General features: G+C 40.2%; 2 protein-coding genes and 1 long non-coding RNA gene across 9 annotated transcripts; 2 read left to right on the top strand and 1 right to left on the bottom strand.

The window, feature by feature from the left end:
- Positions 1–1,293: 1,293 nt before the first annotated feature.
- ARMH1 (armadillo like helical domain containing 1) lies at positions 1,294–17,733 on the bottom strand. Of its 6 annotated transcripts, none has more exons than XM_083509685.1 (13): positions 17,461–17,733; positions 17,073–17,120; positions 12,553–12,774; positions 12,072–12,140; positions 11,221–11,387; positions 9,450–9,646; positions 8,295–8,379; positions 7,263–7,385; positions 6,482–6,554; positions 5,356–5,485; positions 4,366–4,443; positions 2,803–2,917; positions 1,294–1,735 (listed from the first exon to the last, which is right to left on the bottom strand). In XM_083509685.1, exons 3-13 carry the CDS (start codon positions 12,756–12,758, stop codon positions 1,671–1,673), a joined length of 1,308 nt encoding a protein of 435 aa, XP_083365811.1. In that variant the 5' UTR covers positions 12,759–12,774; positions 17,073–17,120; positions 17,461–17,733; the 3' UTR covers positions 1,294–1,670. The 6 variants fall into 6 exon arrangements, with proteins under 6 accessions (XP_083365811.1, XP_083365812.1, XP_083365815.1 ...); XM_083509686.1 differs by having other exon boundaries at positions 17,073–17,123; positions 17,461–17,701; XM_083509689.1 differs by having other exon boundaries at positions 12,553–12,771; positions 17,461–17,694.
- On the top strand, positions 4,439–13,533 carry LOC310709740. 2 transcript variants are annotated; one of them, XR_014527662.1, is made up of 3 exons: positions 4,439–4,644; positions 10,957–11,066; positions 13,416–13,533. It is a non-coding gene; the product is annotated as an uncharacterized lncRNA (long non-coding RNA). The 2 variants fall into 2 exon arrangements; XR_014527663.1 differs by having other exon boundaries at positions 10,957–11,007; positions 13,416–13,469.
- On the top strand, positions 17,728–22,548 carry TMEM53 (transmembrane protein 53). The gene is made up of 3 exons (XM_083509741.1): positions 17,728–17,898; positions 18,312–18,424; positions 19,602–22,548. The coding sequence occupies exons 1-3, from the start codon at positions 17,835–17,837 to the stop codon at positions 20,256–20,258; spliced, it is 834 nt and encodes a 277-aa protein (XP_083365867.1). The 5' UTR covers positions 17,728–17,834; the 3' UTR covers positions 20,259–22,548.
- Positions 22,549–23,324: the final 776 nt, after the last annotated feature.

The following is a 23,324-nucleotide window of genomic DNA, read 5'->3' as shown; positions in this document are numbered from 1 at the left end:
GAAATCTGTCAGTGTTAAACAATTTTATTGGCTTTATGCATTAATCATGAGCTTAAAAGAAAACTATCTCTGGTGGCTATTATTTTGAAAAAAGTCTACAAAAATCTTTACAATTATTATTTATTTATTGAATTTATATACCGCCCTGTACCCAGAGGTCTCAGGGCGATTCACAGAATAAAATCAATTATAGTGTCAGTCTGTTCAGAAACGGAAATTAATTTCTGCCTTTCTGAGTTTTTGCATTTTATCAGTAGAATGGCAAAAAGTTTCAACTGTTTGGGCCATTTCATTGTAACTGAGAGGTTTAAAATTTGCACCTACTTGGCCTACTCAAGAGCAAAGTAGTGTGTGGGTATGCTTCAGTATCCTTCCCCAAAGTGTTAAACAAGTGTGTGTGTGTGTGTGTGTTTATATATATATGGTATGTGCTTACACCCTATGAGGAAAAGTCTGATATATGCATGGATGTATCAGTGTAGCTTTCAAAGGATGGGAAGGATGCTGCTAATTTTGTCTACTGGCATTGCCAATTATAAAGTGAATTTAGGGTGTCATTACTGCATGCAAGTGTTAATTGATTCCTAAGATCTAAGGCATACAAAGTGGCTAAGGAGATGTTAATGGCATAGCATGCTTTCCAAGAGAAGAGAGCTAGGAGTTGGGAAACAACTGAAATGAAGTTTCAACATTTTATCTCCATCTCTATGAAGTAGATAGGCCTGATTTGTAAGCATACATACTATGCATTGTGCTAAAGTACACTTCAGGAAAAGAGCAGCCAAATCCTATACAAAACTAGCTGTATCTGAAATCAATGGGCTTAAGCATACGATTGCTCCTTAATTTCTCTTAAAGAGCTGTATTACTTCAAAAATCCCTTTATATAACTGTAAAGCCATGAAGTATTCAAGAGTGTGTTTATATGCTGAATGCATAACTAGAGAAGCCATTGCTGCTTTCCCAGTAATGCTGCTAGAGAGTGGCAGTTTCTGTTTTTGGCTTGCAAATCATGTAAATGTTTTGCCTTTGATAATATTTCTCAAGAAAAGAACATTGGGTCTTATGGTAGACTTCTGGATGCTCTACTACATTAGGGTTCAGTCTGTCTGCACAAAAATAAGTTGGCAAGGGGATTTAGAGCAGAGCAGCCTGCTAGATAAGGCCAAGCATTCTGTTCTCACAATGGCTAACCAGATGCCCATGTATCTTCTGTATGTTCATTTATTTCAGTTGAACCTGCAAATTGGAGTGAAGTCTTGTGTCTGGTATGTATGATCACAGAGACTTAAATTTAGTTGTTCAGTACTGTTTTTATTTATTACATAGATATCCTGTCTCCTCAGAACTCAAAGTGGCTGTACAAGGGATTATTCCTTATTTTCATGACACAAATTAGTCTATGGTTATGTTGATGCAAAGGCAGCTGTTGAAGAACAATTAGAGCAATTTGATGTGTCTGGTGGTTGATAACCAAACTAAGTACGGTAGATTTCAGATTTGAGAAAAGGGAGGGGGACAGGGACTCAAAGTCACCTGTCATAAGGCACTTGGAGCTTTGCATCTTTTTCTCATGGGGATGGGTAGTAGGGCCTGAAACAGAATGCATGAAAAAAATAGATGAAAATGAACAACAGCCCAATAAATGAGGACAATTGAGAGGTCACTAACTAAAGCAGCAACTCTCTATCTTGAGACGGCTGTTCCTGTTCATCTTCTGCAGTTGAGTTTCTCTCTGAGGGAGGAAAAAGAGTTCAAGAAATACAACTCAGTTCATTACTTCAGTACCAAGTATGGTAGCTTGTTTTTTAAATACAGTGGTATCTTTGTTCCCAAAAAGCTTAGTTGATGAACAAATCGGCTCCCAAATGCCGCAAACCTGGAAGTAAGTGTTCTGGTTTGCGAATGTTTTTTGGAAGCTGAACATCCGTTTTGGCTGTCGGCATTGTTTCCAGGGCCAATGAGAAGCTTTGCCTTGGTTTTTGAACGTTTTGGAAGTCGAACGCACTTCCAGAATGGATTGAGTTCGGGAACTAAGGTACCACTGTACTGTTATACAAACAAGATACAGCGGTACCTCGGGTTACGAACTTATTTCGTTCCGGAGGTCTGTTATTAACCCGAAACTGTTCTTAACCTGAGGTGCTCTTTCGCTAATGGGGCCTCCCGCTGCTGCCGCGCCATCGCTGCGTGATTTCCATTTTCATCCTGGGGCAAAGTTCTCAACCTGAGGTACTAATTCCGGGTTAGTGGACTTTGTAACCCGAAGTGTTTGTAACCTGAAGCGTTTGTAACTCAAAGTACCTCTGTATTTACTTAAGGTACTGGTAAGCTGCCTTTTAGGCCAAGCATCCTCACATGGCAGTTTCCATAAAATAAAATGCAGTATGCACAAGTGAAGTCATAAAGATTATAAATGCATAATACAGGGGTGGCTAACATTTTTTGCTTGAGAGCCACATTGAGGCTTTACCAGCCCTCAAAAGGCTGCACGCCAACATGCACATCACTCTCAAGAGTAGACACAGTACTTTTTTTCTTGTCATCTAACTAGCATTTCTCTCTACAGATTTCATATGTAATTTCTGTCCCCTCTGGACTTGTTGAATTAACATAAGACCCTTCTTGTTTATACTGTTGTGAACTAATAACTGGTCCCAGTTCATATTTTTGTACTTATTCACAACCTGCCTACACAATATGTCATCCCATTATTTCCCTTCCCTCTCCCCCCTTTTTTTAGCATTAAGGAGGTATCTACATATTCCAAAGTTATTTTGTCCACAACTGTGCCCAACATACCTGGAATATCCATTTTTGCCTGAGCCAAAATATATTCTGGAATATTGACTATATTGGTGGCCAGGATAACAGCCTGCACAGCATCCATATTCAGGTACAAGTTTGTAGCATCTTGCTAGAGGGAAGAAAGGTAAGACAGGCACTTTATTGAAAAGCAGGAACTTTCCAAGGTTCAGGGCTGGAAATAAACGGAGGGCAATTCCTGATGGTTCATTGGCATCTCTTCCTTGAAACAAGGGCCACTCTAATGGAGTTGTCTCTACATGTCTCTTCACTCAAAGGCTAGGATGACTGTATCTGAACAGTGAACTTCTTGGAATATTTTAATTAGCTAAAGGACTAATGGCTGCCTGGCTTTTGATTGAAATTGGATATTTGGAAAATTTAGAAGAAAGATGAATGGGCCTACTCTGTAATAGTTCACCATCTTTTTAAAATGCTCTCTCTAGAAAGGCACACCTGATGACAATTTTATTATCATTTTGCCACCAGGGAATATCATTTTTATTCTTTGACATAGGGGGCAGCTTTAATTATATTGTTGCAGTTGCTCAATCTGGACTTTAGTGCTGCTGTACTAATGCCATGTGTTTTAATGTTTTGAAAAATAGAAAATATTTATTGTAAATAGTTTTGAGACTTCGTATAAAACATCATTCAATAATTGTAGGTGGTTGGTTAGTATAACCATCATAAGCAGCTACGAAGACAGAGGCTGTATTAGAATTAGCTTTACTAGTAAATCCACACTTTAAAATATGCAGGCTTCCCAAATTAATTTCTTTCAAAATCTGCCAATCCAATGTTCAGAACAACTTTTACAGAAATGGAGAAATATGGTTGAATATGTTTACTTAGGAATGGAAAAGCAAAAATTGCTAGGAAGATGAATCACAGTATGGAAAGAAGGCTGGAATATTGCATGGGATGGTGCTGTGGTGTAAAGAGGCAAGTTAAGTATTTTAGGCCTCTGCTTGATTATTTTCTTCATTCTCAGACTTTTTTGGTTAATCTGTCATAAGCAAATTCGAAAGCCTCATCACCACAGTCATATGCTGGAGGCAGCAGTGTCCATCAGTTACTCTGGCATATGATGTTCTTGCCCTTATTCTGAAAAATGATCTAGAGCTGTGCTTTCCCTCTACTGTGCCACTTTCTGTTCCTCCTCTTCAAGATTGTTATTAATTTAAATACTGCTTAATGCTCTTAAAATAGGTTTCTAAGTGGTTTAAGATAAGAGGATAAGAGAAACCTGGTAAACAGAAAGCAGCTTTTACAATGGCAGAAGTAGTAAGAAGATACCACTACCCTTTCTGAACTCTGGCTCTCTTAAAGCATTCATTTGAATTTAACAGTTACTGAAGATCTTGTCTACACTGGCTATGCCACAGAAGATAGTGATTCTTACTATAGTTGCTGGGGGGAGGGAAGACTTCTAAACAATTCAGAAAAGTGGTTTGGGATTTCAGGTGTTTTGTCTTAAATCTCACTGTTGCTTTTGGCAAATAAAACATCTCATATCTGAGTCCCATAACCTTAGTACAGAGGATAGACAAGACATACCATAAAGAGCTCGAACAATTTTTCTCCCATGGCGCTTCGGGTTTGATTCTCCACCACTATGAACATCCTTACAAAATGCTGCAGGGGAACACAATTTAATCCATTGGGAAAATAAGAATAATTCTTGGGTTGTATCCAACTCTGCTTTTCTGTTTGTGCAGCAGACCTCTGCTTGAGTTAACATAACTTCTCCCTCCTCTCCAGCCCATGATGCATCTTTAAACTCTCCAGACTCCAGAGGGTTGGGTATACTCTGGAGCAAATTTTGAATGCAGAGAGGTGAGGAAACAGGACTCCATTGCACAAGTGAAACTTAGCTTGTACAGTCAAACCTCAGTTGTCGAACGTTTGGCTTCCGAAATGTCTGACAATCGAGGTGCGGCTTCTGATTGGTTGCAGGAGCTTTCTGCACTCAAGCGGAAGCTGCGTTGGATGTTTGGCTTCTGAAAAACGTTCGAAAACCGGAGCATTTACTTCTGGGTTTTTGGCGTTTGGTAGTCAAAACATTCCAAAATACAGGCGTTCGGGATCCGATGTTTGACTGTATAATGTTGGATGCAGCCCTTTGTAAGCTACAGGAGTATAAAACTCTGCAATCTAATATTTACTACCCAGGTTTCATTAGTATTTATTATTCTGGTCTTCATCACTCAGAATCTTTAGTGGGGGGCTGCACAATAGAGACTTTAAAAGTTCTGTAGTAGTATTAATTTATTAAATTAAATATACAGGCAGTTAAATATACAGGCAGTTTCTGCTCCCATGCTTCCAACATCTACAAGCCATGCATGTTAAATTCTAAGAAAGCCTTACTTACTCCTGTCATAGTCTGATCTTTGTATTCTTTAGTGCTTAATCAACTGACTAACGTTTTATCTCATCCAATCCATCCATTCCACCCACCGAAACAACCCCTTCAGTTAGAGAGCTTTGAAAAAGTGACAATAGACACCTACGCCCAGTTCCCTCCTTTTCAACAAAGTCACTTGCCTCAAGGGTAATGCTGGCCTGCCTCTGGCAGTTAGTGTGATCTTTGTTGCCCATGGCACACATGAGACCATGCACCACTCTCAAGAAGACCAGCTCCTCAGCCACATCTCTGGAGTCTTGGGCCAGAATTCTGCAAAGTTGAGTGTTTGAAGAGTGGGATAAAAATGTTTTCAATAAACCGATAAGAGAGGGGGAAGGGGGTTTAAGAGCAGAGGGAGCACCCCACTAATTTACAAGCCAGAGAGATCTAGGTTGTTCTGTGCCCTTTACCAGCTGGTTGACAGTGAGACATCCAATAATAATAGGAGACATCCAACAGGTTCAGCTGGATTTCTGCAACAGTTGTTAAAGGCACACGCTGCCAAGAAAATAAGCTGACTGGGCAAATCTGTTGTATTGAATGAGTTGTTATGGTGCTAAGCCTAGTAAGGTGGGTGGTGACATGAATTTGGCTAAGCAGCAAATACTTTGTCTAGTGCTGAAGATGATAACCCTAAAATGATTAGAGAGGAGCTGTATATTTTATGTATAGCTCCATTGATAACCTGACTATTCTAGCTCATGTTATAAACTCTGAAAGGTAAGAGGATAGTGGCTGGATTATATAGGTATTCTAGTTCTGAATGTGTTTTAAGGGACTGGATGCAATGCTGGCTGTCTAATGTTGCATCAAGAAGCAGAAGGCATGGATTCAACTTCAATCCTTAAAAGCCATTTTGTAGTAATGTTTGGATATATATGCTTGGTTACTTGCTGGCCTTGGGCAATGCAAGTCACTCTTAGCCAGTGTGCTATGTTAAGAGACTATAATTGCTACTTTGAGGTTCTTGGAGCAAAATGCAGCAAGTAGATATCATAGTATGATTAAAACATATAGTTAACACCATCAATTAAAATATATATATAAACACTGCCCAACCTAGTTCCCTACTGCCTCCATCTGAATAGCAGGTGAAGTGGGTGTATATAATTTGCCAATCTGGACTGTGGAATGGTGGCTGTTTCACACAGTAAGTGAGGTGTTTTCTAGTTTGCATCTGTGGCCTACCCAAAACTGGGCTAAGAGTGCTTCACAGTTTGCCTCTGTGTTGGCAACTGGTTCCAGTAACCCATCATAATCTCTTACCCAATGGCTTTGGCAGCGGCAGCTTGCTGAATATATGCTGGCAAGGACTCCATCAGGTGTAACGTACCAGCTTCTGTATGTAGGAAACAATGTAGGAGTCAGATACTGTGTCTCATAGCTGCCCCAAAGCTTTGCTTTTGACCTAAAACACTGTCCAGAAAGAACTGAATTGCACAGAAAATCCATTCAGTACCTATCCAGCAGCACAGTTTAACTTAGGCTAGCACCAGCTAATTGCTGTTTCACACGCCATGCAGAAATTTGATTCCTTGATGGTAAGCAGGGAATGTTGCTTTGGGTCTGCTTTGAAAGATGTCAATGTTTGCCTGCAGCCCTCCCTGCTCCAGTTTCTCAGACTGGTGATTGAGATGAATTTCTGTTCTATCACAATGGGTTCTCATTCCATACCCCTACAGTCCCGCTCTGAGCAAACTTGGAACTTGGTAGAGGTTTTCAGGTATGAATGAGGAAAGAGGTTGGGCCCCATGATAAAAGAAAAGGAACAGAGGATGGACTTAAAATATATGCCTTCCCTTCTCAACACATGAAGAATATTAATGCTACAGTAAGTGTGTGTTCACATTACTGCCTTAGAGAGCAGTGAAGTTGTTTTTTCAGTGCATTTCATAGCTCTTGCACCCCAAGGAAATGCAGTGAGTGCACAGTAAACGAGAATGTGAACACAGCCTTAGACTAATATACTCTAGAGATAGGGAAGGAGATGTAGAAGTGGGGAACGTCTTCATAAGTGGGTCCAAATGGCAGCATTTGTGGATCTCACCTTCCAGGATTCTGGCTTGCATTTTGGCAGTCTCCTGTCTTGATGGCTTTAGCAATGCAACCAGTCCTTTTAGCAAAGCTGGCCGCACATCATATGCCATTAGGTCCTTAATTAGTTGAATCGCTAGAAGAAGGAAGATACTAAAGTGGGTGCTTTGTCACAGAGTAATAGTAGTAAGGTAGCTCCTGTTGCACAGAGCAAGCCTCAGTTTTCTTGGGGAATAATTTGCCTACACAGAGCCTAAAAGGTGGTTCAACTATGTCCAGTCTTTGTTAATCATTTGTTCCAGTGTGTTTACCAGTTACTGGGAATCATAGACGGGGAGAGCACAGGTCCTGCTTTTGGGCTTTCCATAGGCTGCTGGCTGCCACTGAGAATGGGATACTGGACTAGATGGGCCACTGGCCTTATCCAGCAGCTCCTTCTTACGTTTATATGGCAGTTATAGGACAAAGAACACTCAACTTTTTTCAAGTGGGTTTGTTAATGCACTAGGCAATATAGCACATTAATTGTGCAGTTCTCATGTTTCTAAAGACTTCAATCCCTCCGTAAAGGCACTGTCTGTTGGTTCTTTCATAAAATGTGTAGACTAGTTAAAAAAAAAATTGGTAGCACTAACCACACAGCTTAACTGTATGGAATAAAGGCCAGTGAGTCACCTGCTTTGAAGACATGTTGTTTATGCTACTTGGGAATTTGTAAGTTTTCTGTTTTGAAGCAAATATAGCATTAAAAAAGAAAATTGTGGTAGCTACCATGCAAATTAGAACACACACTGGATTCACCCAGCTTTGGCACCAGCCAAAGACCAGTATGCCTTGTAAGTAGGCTACCTTGTGCCGTACCTTACATAAAATTTGCTTTTCATGAATGCCTTAGTTACTAGGGTTCTTCCCTTCCTATAGACATTTGGCTCATTGGTGCATTGTTTTAAAACTGATTTTCAATTTCAGTATGTGGTAGTCACCTGGACTCAACGATTTGAGGGTTGGCTTCAAAAGTGGAGGTGAGTGCATAGAGTCATCTTACCCTCATATTGCACCTCCAGGTGCAGAGAACGGAGCACACTAAGCACTGAGTCCACAATACTTGGATGGGCATCTCCCACAATTGTCTGCCAAAGTAAACGAGCAAGAGAATAATATTTGAGACCCCGTCTTAGTATGCTCTAATACAGAACAAGCATGAAAAATATAGGTCACAATCAAGAGATTACAAGGAAGAGCTGGGCTACCCAAATCTTCAGCATGATCAAGCAGACAAAAGATTATATTTTGACCTGGTGATGCAAATCCCTTTTAGGAGCACGTCAGACGATATTTTAGCATATACATGAAACACTGAGGGGAGGCAATTCATTTTGTAAGAATGTAAAAGGAAGATTGCTGTAACTGATTGAAGTTCCCTGTTGCAAATTAAAGCTGTGCTGATATAAACAACGTGGGGTGCAAGAGCTGTAAAATGAACAAAAAAACAACTTCTCTAATGCAGTAATGTGAACTCACCCAGGTGAGATCAGACAACATGCTGCCATGAACCATAAAGATGCAAGGGCAGTATTTAGGGAGACCACTCTTTCTTCATAAATCTGTTATACCAATCAGTTTTATAAGTGCATTAATTAGAAATAATTATTAGCTAGAATGGTTAAGGGAGGTGTCAGTAAGTTCTATGTGTCCCTAAACTTCTAGATCTAGCCATAATTGGGGTGGTGTGTTCTACAGCTGACAGTTCTTAGCTAAAAAACCCACATATTTTCAGGGGTACTATTTCAGATTTTAGACATGGGGGCAGAATAGGATTTCAGTAATTTTTTAACAGAAACTCCCTTTAAACCTAATTAAATACAATTACGGTACAAACATTGTATTTTAAGGCAATGTATTTGGGTTACTTATATCTCCATTACTTATAGTTCAATTATCAAACTCAGGTCAGATCTGTTAGCCTTTCTTGCCTAATATAGTTGGTTCCTTTAGCATGGTATTTGGCACTTAGATCCATTTAACTGTTAATAGCAATATATATGTGCAGTTTGTAGACCCTGCACTGGCTAGAAACACAGATGCCCCTGAGGAAAAAATGCATGTTGTCTGTAACAGATGATGGGAAGTTCCATATAGTAGATGAAACAAATATTGCAACCCCATGTCTCCTCCCCCCCCCCATCTTGTTGTTGCTCACCTGTATTGTCCTCAATGTTTGTAGGGACAGTTGCTGGGTTTTTGGAGAGGTGCACTTTAGAAGAGCAATCAGCCCTTTGTACACTTGATTCTGGTATTTGGGGTTGCCATGGCCTAAAGCATCCAGAAGAATCTGTACTTGCTCTTGAGTCTCTTCTGACTTGCAGGTGGCAAAAAACTCAGCAATTGATCGTACACCTATAAAGGAAAAAAACTTTCTGAACACGCAGGCTAGAAAGTGTCAGCTAAGCAGCCCCATGTTTTAGCTTGTATTTAAATAATATGGAAGTTTTAATACAAGTATTTTGTAAGTAACAAAGGACACCCTTATTATACATTGATAAATATGCAGAGTACCATTGGCAGGCAATCACTCTAATAGTGAACATGATTGTAGCCAATTGCTATTTGCAATTCTTAAAATGTGTGTGATTTATGTAAAGACACACTTAACATCACATCTATTTAATCACTAAATGGGTTTCACAAACGGTATCATGTATGGAAAATTTTGGATCAATGTACAGGGCTATCTTCAAGTAAATCTAGTTTTCCATATACCTTCAGAGTCTACAACTGAAAACAAAGTGGAGTGAAGCCATTGCACCTCACACTAGCTAAAATATGCAATGGTTTTCAGACTTTGAGTTTTCAAGGATTTGCCCATTTATGTAAAAATTCTGTAGACTTTAGGGCAAATGAATAAATAAATAATAAATAGCCTCTTTATTCAGTTGATTTAATCCCTGTTTCAATCAGTCCTTGTTTTTGAAATGGTGCTGGTCCAAGGTTACAATTGTTAAACATGCACTTTGTATTCTTGGGAGTAAGCCAAATTGGACTCAGTGGGATTCACTTCTGGGTAAACACAAGACTGTGTGTGTGTGTGTGTGTGTGTGTGTGAGAGAGAGAGAGAGAGCGCCTCTCTCTTATATATGGCTTGCAGCAAGTAGGAAGTGGGAGCTTAGGGGACAGGACTATTAAGGTTTAGGGGGAAAGCCACTGTAAGCTGCTTTGAGCCAGTGCGATAATGCAGAATATAAATCCAATCTAATCAATATAGTTCAAGTTGACACAACTAGTTATGGGCAGCAGTGACTGGCTCTGAATTTGGATGCAGCTTCAGATTTGCATGAAAATCCATATTCAACCAGTTAAATGAGATTCATTGAGCACTCCTATGTGAATGCACATCCAGATGCAAAATCTGCATCCCCATTTACAGTGTACTTTTCACATACAGCTTTCCCTTGCTGGACTGGGATGGACATATATCACACTCATCCATTTCAGTGGAGCAATGCAGTAAACAAGCATCCACTGTCACTTTATGGTAGATACTAAAAAAAGTTTATATTCCCTCCCAGCTGAATTTATTTGCGTTTAACTCCCCATACACTAATTTTTAATACTGTAGTTAAAACACTTCATCCTACTCTACCCAAGAAAGGAAACTTTACAGAGTTATTAATATGCTGATGTTTCAGAGATCTATTCGTCTTCTACAGGTAGAAATATCCTGGCTGCTATATACTGCAATGAAAGGAAAACACTACAAAGTAAGATCCTTGTGAGAATCAAATGTTTCCATGCCCTTTTATTGATGAACCTGTGACAGGTGAGATAATGAACAAGAAAGCAACTCTTTTCTATCAGTGGTATTCACTGGGGTGGAAAGAATAAACTAAGCTCTGTGGGGAAAACCCTGAGGTCAGAAAACCACTTCACTTAAATATCTGGCAGTACATCTCATTTGTCACAATCTACCTTACCATAGCTTTCACAAATAATCTCTTTGAACTTCCTGCCAGATCTTGCTACTAACTGAAGAAGCTTTATGGACTCCCTTTTGTCCTCCTCTTTCAGTTGGTTGAGCCCAAGTATTTCCAGCAATGTGAGGATACCACCAACTTCCAGGAATTCAATAATGTATCGCTGGCTGAAAAAATGTGGAGAAGAAAGCAACAGATCTAAAGTCTATTTGCAACAAGATTGCTTAATATGATTTAAGTTATTATTTAACACTTATTAACAGTTAAATTTCTTTTCATAGGCAAGGTAATTGCCAGCTCCACTGCTTCTCTTCCTAAACACCACTTTAGTAACCCCTTTACTAAAGCAGCAGAGCTGCCAAGGGAAAGACTTTGCACTTCAGTCATTCACTAAATAGTGTTCCATTCTTTACAGGAATGCAAGCTGATGAACTAAAGCAATTCCAGTTTTCTTACGGGGGAAGAAAACTTTGACCACATTTTCCATATACAGAACTGGGCATAGGTATTCCCAAATCCAACACTTACAACCTGGTATCTCAGCCAAGGAGATTATAGGAATGCTTCATCTAAGAACATTCCCTATGGTTGTTGCTGGAGTAGTTTTTATTCCTGAAGCCATGCCAGTGTGCAAGTTGCATGATTTCATGTTTGATAAAATGGTTATTTAGGTAACAGACAAAGTAGCACCAAGCCACAGAAAGCAGAGCTTTTTATATTTGCCAATCTCTTTGATAATACGATTACATTTTCCCAAACACCACGTTCTCACTACCTCTTTCACACCAACATAATGTGCTAAAAACCTCAGGATCCTATCCAAATATAGAAATGGTAAATTTTTTACTCACCCACTTGCAGCTGATAGGAAGATGCCAATGGACTTCAATTGTTGCTCTAGGCACGTTCCATACATGTAACTATTGTGGGTTTGTGAAGGCTTTAAATTAAATACATTCTGGCACACTAAACCTCAGCTGAATCTGATTTTCTCCCTACCCACCTCAGCCCTTTTGCAGGAGTTCATACTTTATTTAGAGGAATGACATGTCTGAAGTAGGACTTGCAAAGTTTTCTGTGAACCTAAGTCATTGGGCAATATTGCAGGAAAAGTCAGAGTCCAGGATTATTAAATTCTGCTACCATAACTGGAGCACAATTTCCCTAAAAATAGCAAAAGTTGGTGCATTTTATACTAATAACTGGTATAAAAATAAATATAATTTATCAGACCAATATGTAGCCAATTCTGGTAATTTTAATGGGGAAATTATTGCTTTCTTTTTTGGCTCTTGTTACACTTTAACAAGAGATCTCCAAGGAAGAGGATACGTCAACCTGAGCCAAGCAGTTAGACGGGCGAGAAACAAACTGGCTCCTTGAGAGAATTCTATTTCCAGTTCTGGACCTGTCTTGCCTTGGTTGGTTAGCATAAAATTTTCTAGAATGTGGCTTCGAGCAATTTTGCCAGCACTGTCCCATTCCTGTAGAAAACTTATTAATCTGCTGATGGCTGCCTGCTCCTTTATGGAAGTCATGACTGGTTGTGTCCTTCTGTTGAGAAGAGAAGAAAACCTTAGACCTATGCATTTGTGAGATCAGAGAATACACCAGCCCCATCTACTTTGACCAGGCATAGGCAAACTCGGCCCTCCAGATGTTTCAGGAGTACAACTCCCATCATCCCTAGCTAACAGGTCCAGTGGTCAGGAATGATGGGAGTTGTAGTCTCAAAGCATCTGGAAGGCCGAGTTTGCCTATGCCTGACTTTGGCACTGGCACACCTTGCATCTCACATTAAAATAGTAATTTAAAGCAAGTCACCATGCTTGTTTTAAACCATAGTTTGAACCATATTAAAGCCTAGTTTGTTTTGTCAAGGTACTAGCAAGTCTTTCAGTAATGTAGGCTTTAACAAGCAGTGTCATTCTGTAGTTACCAAATTTTGGCATTTGGTGAAGTGGCTAGTTAAAATGGATTCTGTAGGTCGGTCTGAAAGGCAAAAACTCAACACAGATATCTTGGAAGTTATGTCAGCACTGCCCCACTAATCTTATTTATCCTATAGACAGCACATGAAACTCAAATTTGATTCACATACAGAAATTTGAGGGGTAACATTTACAGAATTGCTATGATAAAGGCAACATTAAATATAAAGAAGAGCTTACCTATCTCATTTTTTTCCTTTACAGCCCCTTCAAAAATGTATAAAGAAGCAGTGCTGAGACATGCATAGGAATCCATCAGGGAATTAACAACCTGTGGTTTGCAGGAGCTTTTGTCCTTGGCAGAGTATTTTCAGCATAGGAGAAGGTTCTAAATAAATCAATTTTCCTCAAATAGTTGTGATTGAAAGTGTTATTAGCCATAACAAATGTTAGCACTGACAAGGGAACAGCTGTAGCAGCCTTTCAGAGGAAGAGGTGAAACATGAGTCTCATTCACTTGATTTACAGAATATTTGTGAAATCTTACTCGTGAGCCTTGTAGCTGATATTTGCGTTTTGGCAGAAGTTGTTTTTCATCTTGGGACGTTCACTATAAATTATAGCTTCATATTGTGCACCTGTGTCCTCCACACTGATCTAGTTAAAAGAACTTTCCAACTGAAACAATTGCTAGTTTGATTCTAAATTAACATCTCCATATTTTTATGGGGGCATATATTCCCTCCTTTTTCTAGGAAGCAATGAGTCCTTTGACTGCTAAAGATAAATCTTCATCTACTTGGCTGCAGCACTTGATACACAGGAGTCAGTCACAGGGGAAATGGCTGCATGGCCACATCATGTTCTTATTTGAAGATTCAATGGCACCACCTACTGTGAATATGTTTACCTTTATTCACAGTTGACACAAAGAGATTCAGGCTTCCAACAAAGGAAAACGCATTTTTAAAGGCACAGCCACAGAGAAACTCTCAAAAGGTATTATATGTTCCACATCTATCTTCTGCAATCTAGACACATAGGGACTTCAGCCCACAATTGCCTTCTGGATTGAGTTGGAAAAGATTGAGACTGGCACAAGTTTGCCATCTGCACAGATGGTTCTGGATGTCAGTGAGGTAAAAACATACCTGTTCAAGTGCTGAACTCAGAACATGAGAAATCTGCCATGTGTGCATACTGTTAAATGACAAAAGCACTTAATTCTGTAGAAAGTGTTTTCTAGAGCGGTCTCTCTCACCAGCCTTTTTATTTGTAGACATTTAAATTAGTGTACAAGGATATCTTGAGCCACAAATAGAAACTGCCTATTTATCCAAGATGCCAATTGGGTATACATTTGAGTGCTGCCAACACAGCTGCTATGGAGGATTTTAAAAAAGGAAGAGGGAAGACATCTGAGGTAACCTTTCTTTCCATTTCTCCCATATGAAGTCAGGGATATAATGCTGCCAGGTTTTAAGTCTATCTTTAGAAAGAAAAACCTACCACAGTACCTGAGTAATTGGGTATCCCTTTGTTTTCCATTTTCTTCCAATATTTGTTTTCTGGCACTTGTACCAAACTAATGAAATCACAAAACTCAGCAGCATAGCAATCCAGTGTGAAATCCAGAACAGGAAGCCCACCATGCTTAATTGGCTAACGCATAGTAAATCTAGCAATTCTTGGCTTCTTGCCTTGTCATATAATATTTTTGCCAAGCTGTTAACCACTTTAATGGAACCATAAGCACAATCTGAAACAGATCTAACACTTTAGGAAACATTGCCATTTTAGTGTTGCAGTACATCCCTTAAGAGAGACCTTAACAGCCATTCAGAATATGTACAGCATCCTTAATGTTGAACAGTATAAAAGCAAAACTTCCATTCTTCAGGTCTTGAAGCTTATTTGTAATCTGGAGCCTTAAACACTGCCACTGACCCCACACATTTTCTTTCAATGCAAAATACTATTTCTTTTTTTACCTTGGGTGTTAAAGGGCTGGATTTAACTAAGCAATGGGACTTTCCTTCCTCCCCTCCCCTGTGCACCCCCATCCCCACAAATTAGCTTGGGGAGGTGCCAGGAGAACGCCCAGAACAGCATGGAGAGGAGAGGTATTTCCATCAGGCAAGCAAAAATGTTTGTGCTGATGGAACTTTTGTTTTAGCATGACTTTGAATTCCTTCCACTGTTCCGATTTGTCGAAGGTGATTTAAAGGTTGAATAATACTGTACATTCTTAGGTTATTGAGCAGAGCAGGCAAGAACTGCAGCAGGTTCTTCAAAAACAACCTAGTGTCCGTAGGAAGAGCAAACCTGTTTAATCTCTTTCAGAGCAACGGCTACGGACCCCTCACAGAAAAGCAACATGATTTAATGCTCCTTCTCAGTGCAAAGGCCCATACAAAACGTTCCCTGAAATTCATTTTATTTGAAAGCCTTTTAAGGCAATCTTTTTCAAGCAATCCAATGTACTGTCCATATCCAGAGAAAAATGATTAGGATTTTGGGCATTTCATGAAACTGAATGATATTCACAACCTGATTATGGGTCATAATCACAGCATTTGATTCATTTAAAGCATAAGGCTTTCGCAAAGAATCTTAGGAACTGTATTCACTTAAGGGTAAGCTCCAGTTTCCATGATTCTTTGGGAGAAACCATGGCTGTTAAAGTGGTATAAATATGCTTTAAATATTGGGTGTGTAAATGTATAAGAGTATAATTAATCCTTCCATTGAGAAATATAGTAAACATTTTCACATCTAATATATGAACAGGATTGCCCCAAGGGGCAAAATGCTTTTGGATAACTACTAATATCACCTCCCTACATATATCAGGAGTTTCAACCTTGGGCACCTCAGTATATTGTTAAACAATGGAGTTAAATGTGGTACAAGTTCTTCTGAGAAGTGCTCACAGAATTCTAATGGGAAACTACCAGTCCTTTTTAAGCTTTTATATATTCTTTAGTATCAGAAAACAGAAACTTCTAAACACTCAGAATATTGATTATGTTACCCGGCTCCCATCTTTAGTGAAGGAGCCTGTCCCAGTAGTATCTTTTGCAATTTCTTAATTTCTAACAACTTAAGCTTTTAAAATTCCTCCACCTTAAAAATATTTCTTATGGGCTTGGTCATATATATCATGTCTCAAAAAGTTATTGAAATTTGTGGGTTTTTCCTATTTCTCATGAGATGCCAAGTTTATAAAGATCCTGGAGGTGTTAATAAATACACATAATCACTAACTATCTATTATATAAACTAAAGATCCAATAGACAGAGTGATCCAACTACGTAGTGGAGTCCAATCTCAGTTTCTCCAACGCTCTATGGAAGCAGAAGTGTACAATCAATATGCCTGATGAATTGTAGGAGATGAAGTAAAAAGCACATACGTACTTTAGCCAAAGGACAGTAACTTCTTCATATATCAAGTAGCCTAGTTACCTGAATAAAATCATTTTAGAAGATATCCCTTTCATTTCTCTGTGTTTTCACATCTGGTACATACAATGTTAAAATCTTTCCCAGTAACTAAGGCTGCAATCATAATTTCACTTACCTGGCAGTAAGCTCTGTTGGATTCAATTAACTTTCTCTTAAGTAGGAATGGTTAGGAATGCATTCTAACTCTTCTTCCCTGAAAGAACTAATTATATTACAGTACTCCCCAAAGGAGATCCTTTCTGCCTGGTATTAGAATCATCTTAACCCATTCAAAAATAGCCATAATGAAAACAACCCAACCTAGAATCCTTCATAGTGATGTGCTTGGTAAAAACAATATACTGTAGGCTCTAGAACCTAAAATTTAGATAAGCTGTGAGATAAAAATTGTTGTCCATTGTAGTTCAGATTTGTGATGAGTTTCCTGCAGAAAGACATTAAGGTTCAACTCACCAAGTGTCTGAACTACTCCACCATGCAGTTGTTAAAGTCACAGAAATCCTGCTAGGAAACAAAACAAAACAAATGATAACCCTGCCAGGGCAAACATAAACAACAAAATGCAAAACTTTTTTGCACCCCAAGAAATATGTTCTTGCGGAGTGGGGTGGGGCTTGTTTTCTCCCACTCTGATTTTCTGCTGGAGCTCAGCTTTGGAATTTGAGATGCAGAATAAAAGTGTCCAGTGCCTTTCTCTCCTCGTTAAGAGACCTCCCACTTGTTACCCCACACATTTAATGATTTAGGAACAGCAGTTTCCTAAACAGATTAAAATGCTTCCAGGCTTGAATCCTAGCTTCTCTGCCCATCAGTCTCGAAGCCTTCGCAATTCCCTACACACCCCTCGTTCTGCTCTTGCCATATACAGACTGCTCTAGCCTCCACTGCTCATTATTTCCTGGGCTGCTTCAAAACTTCCAGCGGGGACCCACTGGCAAACCTGTCAACGAGGAAGCCCAGCTCGGTTTTGTTTTGTTTTTGACGAAAACGGGCAGTGTGTGTGTGTATTTATACTGTATATGCAAAGGGGTGGCCCCTCGGTTGCTAAGGCCGCTGCGTTGCTAAGCAGCATCCCGGTTACCGGCGAAGTGGGGGTCACGGAGCGGCCGCGGCGCTCTCGTCTGCTCCTCCTGATTCGTCAGACGACTCGAAGAGGGCGGGCATTTCCGGTGGGGCTGAGGCGGAAGCGGCAGTTCTGAGGTAACCGCCGTAGGGATGGGGTCCAAGGAGTTGGGGTGCGTAGTGGAGCTGCCCCCGACGCCGCGGGAGAGAAATGCTGGTGAGTGTGCGAGGGTTTGGGAGGCTTCGCTGGTACGGCACTCGCGGAGCGGCCGGTGGAGAGGAAAAGGAAGTTCCGACCGACGTGCTGAAGGTGGAAACTGGAAATAGGCGAGGGCTGTCTTCGTGGGGTCGGGTTGTTTTTTGTTTTTTTAAGAGTTAGATTTTAGGCAGCGTTCTCTTTGGCTTGGCCCTGAAATCTGCTTCCGTTACTGAGGTACTTCGCCTTTGGAAGTATGAATTAATCGCAAATAAGCGGCGCGCACGCGCACATCTTACCCAGGAATCTCCTGACAAGTGCAAGGATGTTCTGCGGAGGCGGCTACAGCTCCCAAAAGTTTGCGTGTCTGGTGGCACAGTAGTCCTTTCGTTAAGACTAAGGCAGACATTTAATCTTCCTTTCTTTTTTTTCAGAGTCCGGTGCTGCAAAGAGAAGTAAAGGCAATCTGCCCGTGGTGATACTGCTTGGGTGGGCTGGCTGCAAGGATAGGTACCTGCAGAAGTACAGCACCATCTACCTTCAGGAGGTGAGTAGTGAATTTACTTGACTGCAGTTATTGCAGTGTTCTTCAGAGAAAGAACAATTCGTGGCCAACCCAGAGATACACCAAGAACACTTGGATGGATTGTACTTCGGGTGTCATGTGGCACACCTGAACATTGTGTATAAAAGAACTACTCAAAAAGTGAAAATTCTAGGGTGAGAATTTCCTGACCTGATCATTCCCAGGACTTGCATAGAGTAGACTCTAGTGCCAAGTGAAAATGTTTCTCTTCAACCAGGCGTTTGGCTGATTAACATTCTATGGCTTTTAAAATGTGTTTGTAGGGGGGGGGGTTATTGGTTTGTTTTAGTTTTATTGTGTATTTTGTATTTTTTCTGTTGCGAACTGCCCTGCGATCTTCAGATGAAGGGAGGTATACAAATTACATACATAATAAGTCGCAGAGAGTAGCTTGACTGATTTCAAAGTTGAATTTTCTATATGGCCTGATTGAAATCTTTTTCAACTCTTTTATGTTAACGGAAAGCTTGGGAATATTTGAAGTGTTTAGTTTTGCAACTTTAGCTTAAGAAGTTTGCTTGGCATCCTCTTTAAAATGTATTCTAGGGGACATTCAAAAGCCTACTATTTTGTGTTTATTGCCTAGCTCTTCAAAGATTCTGAAAATTAACCGAGGTCCTGTCTGATGTTCACTTGATTTCTTTCCAATGATAGATGTTTTAGACTGAAATGTTCCCTTGTTAAAGGCAGGGAGACTGAGCAGTTGTCTCTCTCTCCCTGTTGTTATAGCCATTTTGGCTATAATGGTTTCCTTTCCACTCTCTTGTTGAAACACTGATATAAAACATGCTATAAGCATGTCAGCTGACAAGTATGGAATTTGTGGCTGGAGTTAAGGTTTTTTTGGATGAGTCACTGACTTGAAATGAAAGAGCTTCATTTGCCCATCACTGTAGTCCACTGCAGATAATTTAGTTTGTTACTCAGTCCTCAGGACTCACCCTTTGCGATAACCTAACATGTACCTAATTGCTAGTCTATATAGGAGTATTGCTTTTAAGATGTTTCCATTTCCTGGAGTGAAAATTGAGAGCAGTTCTCAAATATGCAGTATATGAATATTTCTCTTGGCACACCTTGTCCAATTCTTGTTCTTTTTACTGTATGGCACACACTAAAACTTGTGTATTCCTCACAGGGATGTGTAGTGATCCGCTATACGGCTCCTTGGAGATTGGTTTTCTTTTCAGAATCCTTGGGTATAAATTCCTTGCAGAACTTGGCAAAGAAGCTGCTGGAGCTCCTCTTTGACTACAAAGTAGAGACGAAGCCCCTGCTCTTTCATGTCTTCAGCAATGGAGGTGTCATGCTGTACCGCTACATTGTGGAGCTTCTTCACACTCACCAGCAGTTCCAGCATCTAAGGGTGGTGGGTACTGTATTTGACAGTGCTCCTGGCAGGAAGAATCTGCGGGGTGCGCTTGGTGCCCTCTCAGTTGTCCTATCGTCATACAATGTATGTGTTAAGTATGCCCTTTTACTGACATTTGCAGTTCTGGTGGTGACATGGCGGATGGTACTGTATCCTGTGACCCGCTTTGTACATGAGAGCCACTATGATGCCATGTTGAAGCAACTCTCTAGATGGCCTGAGCTATACCTCTACTCCAAGGCGGATTCTGTTATTCAAGCAAGTGATGTGGAGAATATGATAGAGGCTCGGAAGCAGCATCAGGTCCTTGTTAAGGCTGTGGACTTTGTGGACACTGATCACGTCAGCCACCTGCGAGCATATCCCACCTTATACACAACTCATTGCACCTCCTTTATGTACAATTGCATTGGGAGCACTTAGGCTCACTTGGTGGCTGATGTGAAGGTATTAGTATCTGCCTGTTCTCCCACTAATATTATACTCTAAACCGTTCATCATTGCTTTTGATAAAATTCTGTTGCTGCCTCTCACTAATGCAAGCCAAAGTATTTCTCTGAACCTGAATGTCTGAAATTGTCATATAGCTGAGTAGCAGAGAGTGGGACTGTAGGATAAATATTTTGCAATATATTCATTCTTCTTGACTTTGGCTCATGGGCTTTGGAAAGTACTCTAATAGGCTGTGTGTTATCTGTGCATTTAAACATGCACAATTCTGAGTTAAGAAAAGCAAAATTCTGCAACTTTTATTTAAGTATACACATTTGCATACACTCATTTGGTATACAGTGTATACAGTGGACCCTCTGGATATGAACGTAATTCGTTCTGGGGGTCCTTCTGTACCCCGAAAAGTCCGCAACATGAGGCGCCGCTTCTGCGCACACGTCCAGTGCAATAGAGCACTTCTGTGTGCATTGTGCAGAGCACTTCTGCACATGCATGAAGTGCGTAGAGCATTTTTGTGCATGCGCGTGCAGCGAAACCCGGAAGTATACACTTCCGGGTTTGCTGTGTTTGCAACCCAAAAGTTACGTTACCTGAAGGTAACGTAACCCAAGGGTCCACTGTATTTTATCCTGCTTCTCCTGATTGTGGGGAACAAGGACCTGTACTGGGTGCTGAAGCCCGTCCCTAGCTATTTGAAATCTTACATAGCTTCCTGTTTGGTTTCTGAGATTTTAGTAAGCACTGGCTCTCAAATGCACCTGTGGCTGATATTAAATTCTGTGTTTTTGATGTATGTAGAATTTAAATGTAAAACCCTGCCGATGTTCATTTCATCTTTCCATCAACTTCTTCCACCTCTTCAAGGTTTCACCTTGTGAAGCAAAATCTGTTCCTTTCTGTGCTGCTGTATACAACTCTGCAGTTAGTTGATCCACCACCATCTCTGGGCTGCTTTTCTCCCTCTTATACTTGCCTTGTGGCCAAGTACTTTTTAGCTGAGGACAGGAGGAGGCTTCTTGTGAGTTAAAGCCAGGCTAGTGACTTCATATTATCAACTAAGCTATAAACTATAACACAGAATTAAAAGGACATATCTAAAGTTGTGCATATCTCTTCTCTGGATCTGTCTTCTGCATTGATTTATGAAATCACACTCTTTTATTCCATATTGATCCAGGAAAACTTGCTATAACTTTGGTAACAGTACGGAGGAGGGGTGGTGAAACATTCTTTGCTGTCTTGTCTTGTGAGTACAGAGGTGGCTAGAAAGTTTTCTAGTATCTAATCCATTTTATATTAACTTGATCATGTGTCCATTGTTGAAATTCTTAAAATAGTGAAGGGTATTGACTGAAGTTCTAGCCGAGCTGCTGTAGCTAATTACTATGTTTCAAATGGGTGGATTTACCCATCTTGGTGTCAGTTTCCATGTGTCTCCCCTATCAATGGGTCAATAGCTCAGGGTATTTTGCCCCCAGTTCATAACTGTGTACTGGGGAAATAACTGGAGAGGAAAACATGTTGCTGTTTGATATGTACTAAAGTGTTAAGATGATAACAAGCTAGGTGACTCAGAAATAATAGGTGATTAGATCTAAACCTTTAGTGAGATTCATGAAGAATAAGGGTTTTAAAGCCTTAAATATAAATAGTCCCTCAGTTGCCCTAGCTGCAGATGTGGTATTAGGAGATTTTAAGTCTTCTCTCAAATAGATTTTACAGGTAGTGCATTCATACTTTATCTGTTAATAACAAAAACCCTATATTGCCACCTTTGTTGAATGCAATTCATTTTACTGCTTCTTTCCCACAATATTGTCACAGAGTGGAAGAACTGAGCTGTTTGCACACGTATAGAAAAAGAGACAGAAATCTAATTCCAGGAATCACTTTGTAGCCTTTAATTAAAAATATGGCTTTCTAATGTTTACAGATGCATTTATGCTGAATAATACAAAATGGGCATCATGGTGTTGTGTTTTAATGTCTTATTCGTTCTGATACACTGGATGTCAGATTTGGACTTCAACCAGATGGACTTTAGTTCATGTGCTTACAGAGCAAACCAGTTCATTTTTTGTCCTGAAGTAGGAGTTAAGTCCTGTTGAAGTTACTAAGATTGAAGTTACTAGGATTGTAGCCTCAACTGTGAAAATCTCTGTGTAACTTTGGGCCAGTCACAACATTTTTGTCTAACCTACCTCACAGGGTTGTTGTGAGGACAGAATAAGATAACTTATGAAGATCTTTCTAAATTGTATTATAGGACAAATTGTGCTGTGTTGCAGAGAAATTTGGGCTGGATCATTGTATATGATACATAATGGGTGCGTCCTACTTTTTTGTTATAATCGAGCCTATGGTGGTCTGTGCTGTTTGCACTGACAGTTGCTTTCACTTGAACTTCTGCGAGCTTTCCACAGCTTGAGTGAGTTCGTTTAAATTTAAACATTTATATTCCACTTTTCATTTTCCAAAGGATAGCAATAAAAAACCTTGAAAATATCACAGTGAATAAAAAAAAACCAAATCAGATAGCAGCAGGCTATCTTCTAGACCTGGGGTCTGCAACCTTTAAGACAAAAAGAGCCACTTGGACCCGTTTCCGAAGAAAAAAAAAATGGGAGCCGCAAAACTCGTCATTATAAAAATAACTTTTTTGTCACTTTTTATGATTTCTTTGTTTGACCCCTCAGAATTACTCCTCCTCATAGAAATAAACGTTAAATTAACAAGTTACCTTCTTTTGTGTGTGTGTTCTTCACTCCCCTTCAAAACAGTGACCAGCGTACATGCCCCCTTTCAATGCAGTGACCAGCGTACATGCCCCTTACAATGTAGCGGGCGGGCGGGAAGGAAGGTGACGTCGGGACGGTGCATGACTAACGCACGCACCGCACCCATGCGACGTCACAGCCAGTACAGCGCCCGCCACAGTGGGGAGTGTCGGGGCACACAATGTGCCTCCTCCCCTCGCTAGTATCCGCCCCAGAGCCGCGGCAAAGGTGTAAAAGAGCCACATGCGGCTCCGGAGCT

The sequence above is a fragment of the Podarcis liolepis genome, assembly GCF_965112155.1.
Source record: "Podarcis liolepis genome assembly, chromosome: 6".
NCBI lineage: Eukaryota > Metazoa > Chordata > Lepidosauria > Squamata > Lacertidae > Podarcis > Podarcis liolepis.
This window is presented reverse-complemented; position numbering and strand designations above follow the sequence as displayed.